This window comes from Elephantulus edwardii, unplaced genomic scaffold (genome assembly GCF_000299155.1).
Source record: "Elephantulus edwardii isolate Elephantulus edwardi_28Jun2011 unplaced genomic scaffold, EleEdw1.0 scaffold00212, whole genome shotgun sequence".
In the NCBI taxonomy this organism is placed as follows: domain Eukaryota; kingdom Metazoa; phylum Chordata; class Mammalia; order Macroscelidea; family Macroscelididae; genus Elephantulus; species Elephantulus edwardii.
This window is the reverse complement of record NW_006399962.1, coordinates 3,397,460-3,403,701: the sequence shown is the minus strand read 5'-3', so window position 1 is coordinate 3,403,701 and position 6,242 is coordinate 3,397,460. Positions and strand designations below refer to the sequence as shown.

Sequence of the window (6,242 nt, the reverse complement as noted above, 5' to 3'; positions counted from 1 at the left end):
TCTGACATACTTTGAATATGTTGTAAGGAGGGAGAGGTCCTTGGAGAGGGACATCATGCTTGGGAGGGTGGAGGGACAGTGCAGAAGGGGAAGACCCTCTATGAGGTGGATTGATTCAGTGACTGGGGTAAACGGGATGGGTGTGTCGGAGGCAGTGCGATTGGCCCAGATAGAGCAGGTTTAGGGCTGTTGTACATAGGGTCACTATGAGTCGCAAGCGACTCAATGGCACATAACAACAACAACCATCATTTTATAGATCCTGTTATATAGATCATAAAGCAAGAAAGCTGAACATCTTTGGGGGCAGGATGTTTGCTAGTAGAGAGAAATGCACTCAGTGGTGGGGTTAAAAAGTTTTGTAACAATGCGTCCAAGCAGCGAGAGGCTGCTTTGTGAGGTTATATGAACTGATGTTCATGTTTACACGAGCTGACATCCTTAAATTTTAATGTGCCCTCTTTGCGTCTTGCTTTCCTTTAGTTTTTGGCCTGAGATTTAAAAATAATATATTGTTGTTATGTACCTTCGAGTCACCTGCGACTCATAGCGACCCTATGGAAAATAGCCCTAAACCCTGCTCTATCCTGTGCCAATCTTATTGTCTCTGACACACCTACCTCCATTACCCTAGTCACTGAATCAATCCATCTCATCAAGGGTCTTCTTCTCTTGCCCTGTCCCTCCACCTTACCAAGCATGACGTCCCTTTTCAAGGACTGGTCCCTCCTTGCAACATGTCCAAAGAATGTCAGATGAAGTTTCTGAATCCTTGCCTCCAAGGAGCAGCCTGATCTCACCCTCCCTAGGATGAACCTGTTTGTTCTCCTTGGGGTCCATGGTATATTCAGTTCTCTTCTCCAGCACCACAGCTCGAAGACATTAATTCTCCTTCTGTCCTCCTTAGTCATTGTCCAGCTTTCTGATGCATAGCAAGTAATTTCAAAGACTATGGCCTGAACAAGACTATGGCAATTTGTCTTTTAATTTCCTGGCTGCTGGTACCAAGAGTGTTGATTTCCTCTTCTCCACTTTTTTTTTAAATTGTTGTACTAATTTATTTACAAAATTCAAATACATTGTTTTTCAGAACAGATTCTTCCAATTTCCTTCATCCTACCACCCATCAGATTGCACAACCCTATCGTTAATTTCCCCCTTTCCTTGCATATCCTCACGCCTCTACTTCCACCCATCCCCCCATATCCTTATACTCATTCTATAATGATGGTTATATGCAATATTTGTCCTTTTGGGACTGAGTTGTTTCACTCAGCATAATGCTCTCCATTCCCTCCCAAGTTAGGTAATAATTTACAAAATTATTGCTCCTGGATGCTGTGTAGTATGCTAAGATGGTACCTCATTGTGGATTTGATTTGCATCTCTTTTGTTGCCAATGATTTTGACCATTTCTTTACGTGTCTGTTTGGCATTTGAATATCTTCCTCTATGAAAATTCTTTCCATGTCTTTTGCCCATTTTGTAATTGTGGAGCCATGCAAACTAAAACTATTAACAATCTCAATCTCTTCACCATCTATCATGATGCTGCTAAATTGGTCCAGTGGTGAGAATCTTTATTTCTTCATGTTGAGCTTCAATCCATATTGAAGGCTGCAGTCCTTAACCTTCTACAGCAAGTGCTTCAGGTCCTCCTCAGTTTCAGCATGCAGGGTTGTATCATCTGGATAACATACTGTTGATGAGTCTTCCTCCAATCCTGATACCACATTTCTCCTCATGGAGCCCCGCCTCCCGGATAACCTGTTCTGCATATAGATTGAAAAGGTATGGAGATATGACACATTTTCCAAATTTTGAACCATTCATTATTTTTGAATAAAAGTTTAAAAATAATAATGAGTTTTCATTCACTCATTCATAGATATTTTGTCTTATAGCAGTCATTACACCTGATTACTGTAATTACTGAACTTCAAAATCTAGTCCAACCCTTATTGTGTATTGCCTTTCCCTTCATCAGTAAATTTCTTGTTAAGTCTTTGGGATTTTCTATATATGTTGTTGTGAGGTGACAACTCATGGCAACTGTATGAATAACAGATCTAAGCTTTGCCCTTTCTTGTACCATCTTCACCATGTGATATGCTGGAGCTTATTGCCTCAGTCACTCTGTCAATCCATCTTGTTGAGGGTCTTCCTCTCTTTCTCAGACCCTCCATCTTTCTCAGCATAATATCTTTTTCCAAGAACTTGCCCCTTCTGATAACATTCTCAAAGTATATGATCATCCTTGCCTCTAAGAAGCACATTTCACCCTCAATGGAATATTTAGGACTCTTCTCCAACACCATAATTCAAAGACATTTATTCTTCTACTGTCATTCTTATTAATTATCTAAGTTTGAGATGCATAGGAAATAATTGAAAAGACCATGACTTGGATGGGTGCACCTTTGTCTTTAAAAGGACGCTGTTGGCGAGCTCTGGTGGCCTAGTTGCAAGAAGGTGCACTGCAATCCCAGAGGTGAGTGGTTCAAATCCACCAGATGCTTTGCTGGAGAAGGAGGAACAAGCTCCTCCTGTACCAGTCAAATCTGATTTGACTGTACACACACACACACACACACACACACACACACACACACACATCATCATCATCATCATTATCATCAGCATAAAAGAGGACGCTGTTGCTTTTTAGCAATTTGGAGAGGTCTTTAACAGAATATTTTTCCAATGCAACATGTCTTTTGATTTCTAAGTGTATTACTGTGGATTTTGATTGTGTGTCCAAGTAAAATGAAATAATTGACAACTTCAGCCTTTTCTCCATCTATCATGAAGTTGCTTATTGGCAATGGTAAGGATTTTTATTTTCTTGATGTTGAGATCTAATTAATATTGAAGGCTGTAGTCTTTGTTCTTCTGCTCCAAATGTTTCAAGTCTTCTTCATTGTCAGCAAGGAAGGCTGTGTCATCTGCACAAGGCAGGTTGTTGATGAATCTTCCTCCAGTTTGATGTCACATTCATAATGTCATATAATCTGCAAGTAGAAATTATTTTACTTTCTCTTTGTCAATTTGGATGCTCTTTACTTCCTTTTCATGCTTTATTGCTTTGGCTAGGATGTCCAATACGATACTGGACAGGAGTGGTGATAAAAGGCAACCATGTCTAGTTCCCATTTGCAAGGGAAATGTCTTAAATCACTCTCCATTGAGAATAAAGTTGGCTGTTGGTTTTGTAAATATGCTTTTAATTACGTTGGGGAGTTTGCCTCCATTCCTTATTTGTTGAGTGTTTTTATCAAGAAAAGATGCTGAGCCATAACAAGATAAAGGTAAATAACCCAACTGAAAAATGGGCACAGGACACGAACAAATACTTCGCCAAAGAAGACATACAAATGGTGAACAAACACATGAAGAAATGTTCAAAATCCCTAGCTCTAAGACAGATGCAAATCAAAACAACTTTGAGATATCATCTCACCCCAGTAAGAATAGCAAAATTTAACAGAACAGCAAACAACAAATGCTGGTGAGGTGGAGAAACTGGAACCCTTATTCACTGTTGGTGGGCGTTTAAAATGGTGCAAACACTCTGGAAGGCAGTACAGTGCTTTCTCAAAAAGTTGCAAATAGAAATACCATTTGACCACTACCAGGAATATACCTTAAATCAGAACTGCCACCCAAGCAGATATTTGCACACTCATGTTTATTGCAGCTTTGTTCACAGTAACGAACAGATGGAAACAACCCAGGTGTCCATCAACAAGCAAATGGCTAGAGAAACTGTGGTATATTCACACAATGGACTACTATGGAGCACTGAAAACCAAAGAACTAATGAAATATTATACAAAATAGGTGACCGTGGAGGACATTATGCTGAGTGAAATAGCTCCATAACAAAAGGACAAATACTGCATAATGCCACTGTTATAAAACAGAACTGACATGGGGGTTGGGGGGAAACCAAGAAAAGAGGGGATAAATAATGCACATGACATTAAAACAAAGGAGAGAACTGTATAAAAGGAATATATGATTAGGTATTACTGGCATGACAAGAGTCCAGAATAAGTTCTGCATAGTAAAGTGGTCTGGGGAGGAAATCTATAATAATGAAAGAACTTTTTTCCAAACAAAAAAGCAAACTGGGGGTGGGGAGGGCAGGGAGGAAAATGTGTAACAATGAAGGAATGTAAATCCAAATTCTTCATAAACTTTCATTAAAATCTCAATTAAAAAAAAGAAAAGAAAAAAGAAGACGCTGAATTATATCAAGTGCCTTTTCTGTATCAGTTGAGATGATCTGTGATTATTTTTCTTTCTTTAATTGATGTAGGTTATTACTGTTGATTGCCTTCGAGTCAAGCATGACTCATAACGACGCTGTGAACAAAAGACTTGAAGCCTCTCTACAACTATCTACTTTTATTGAAGTTCAAAGGGTTTCTGGAGGCATGTTATTTAGGAAGTAGATGCCACTCCTGCTTCTGAACCTGACATAGTATATTATTGTTTTTATATGCCATTGAGCTGCTTGCAATGTACAGAGACCCTATGTACCCTCTGAACCCTTCCCTGTCCTACTTATTATTTTTCTAACATTGGACTATTTTTTTTTCTTGTGAGATTGTTTTTTTTTCCATCAAGAATTCTTTTTATTTATTTTTCATTTCAATGAACATCTACAGAGATTTTGGAATTCCATTCATTCATTGTTTCACCCTTCTCCCCCCACCCCCGTTTGCTCCTCTCTTTGAAAAGCAAAAGAAAAACTCCCTCATTTGTACACAATCCCCCCCGCACCTCCCCCAATCCCACCCTCAACCTCATTGCATACTCCTACGATAAACATAATGCCCTAAAATATAATACTTTTAAACTATTCTCTCCCCCATAGACTTCAATGCCGTAAACATATTTCATCCAGTTTTTCTCAGTCTTACCCCCACCCCGATGTCAGCCTCATTCTACAACAGTGGCACCATATAGCATTTGACATTGGACTACTCTTACATACTTGTTATGAATATCACTTGATTGTGATGATTTTTTTATCATGTTGGATTCCATTGGCTAGAATTAGCCTGAATTTTTTTTTTTTACTTTATTGTTAATTTGTATTTAAAAACACAAAAAAACTCAACAAACTACTTCATTACTGTTGAGTCGATTCCCACTCATTGTGACCTTTAATTGGGTGCTTGAAGCTTAAAATCTTAGTGGGAAGATACTGCCCAACTTTCTCCCCCAATAAATTCAGATCACTGGAGATGTGAGGCCTTTTGGGTAGCGACACAACACAGCATGGACTATCTCATTAAAAAAAAACCCAAAAAACAGCAACTAAAAAAAAAAAATTTAGTTATTCTCAGCAGTAAGATTGATCAAAGTAAGCAATTTTCAGTTTTGTTTAAAACTTTTCTTTTCGTTCAATTAGGACTTTGAGGCCTGGCCAACAATGCTGGCATCATTTATCCGACTGGCTGTAGTGAATGGCTGCAAATTGAGACCTATGAGACTATCCTTAATGTGAATCTGATTGGTTTGATAAAGGTGACTTTGAGTATGCTTCCCTTGGTGAGAAGAGCACGGGGGAGGATTGTAAATGTCTCTAGTATCATGGGAAGAATTGCATTCTTTGGAGGAGTCTACAGTAGCTCCAAGTATGGTGTGGAAGCCTTTTCAGATGTTCTGAGGTAATTTTGCTAAGTTAAAACAAAATGAAGTACTGAGCACTTAAATATGTCTCAGACATTGTATCAGTTGCTTTCATCTCCATTAGCTTAGTTCATCACTCCCAAAATTGTGATAGATGGAATGATTATGATTTTTTATTATGCTTTGAGTTAAAGTTTATAGAGCAATTTGGTTTCCAGTTAGTCATTCATAGATACAGAGACATCATTGCTAAGGTATTTTAAATAGAAACGACTCATATTTGTTAAATTCTTCCCCAAATTTGCCTCCCAGCACATGTGTTAGATGTGGTGAAACTGTGTTTTGTCTCCTTTCACCACATCACACTTCAAAATTCCAATTTATCCTTGATGAGATTTCATTTCTGAAGAGACTATGAATACCTTCTCTTTGCTTAAACTTTTTGTTCCTCTAAAGTGAACTTAAGAAAAATTGAATTTGTTCTTCAGTTCCTTGAGCTTAAGAAATGCTGAATGAGTTTGGCCCTTTTGATTTTCCGACTCTAGCTCCTCGCACATTTCCTTGTAGTATTTTACTTTGTCATTCCGTGTCGCCTTTTG

General features: G+C 38.4%; 1 protein-coding gene across 1 annotated transcript in view; it reads left to right on the top strand.

The window, feature by feature from the left end:
• The window catches only part of HSD17B6 (hydroxysteroid (17-beta) dehydrogenase 6), a 16,971-nt gene that overhangs the window by 2,191 nt on the left and 8,538 nt on the right, over positions 1-6,242 (top strand). Inside the window, 1 exon segment of the mRNA XM_006897609.1 lies at positions 5,423-5,681. Within this exon segment, the coding sequence (XP_006897671.1) occupies positions 5,423-5,681 (259 nt within the window).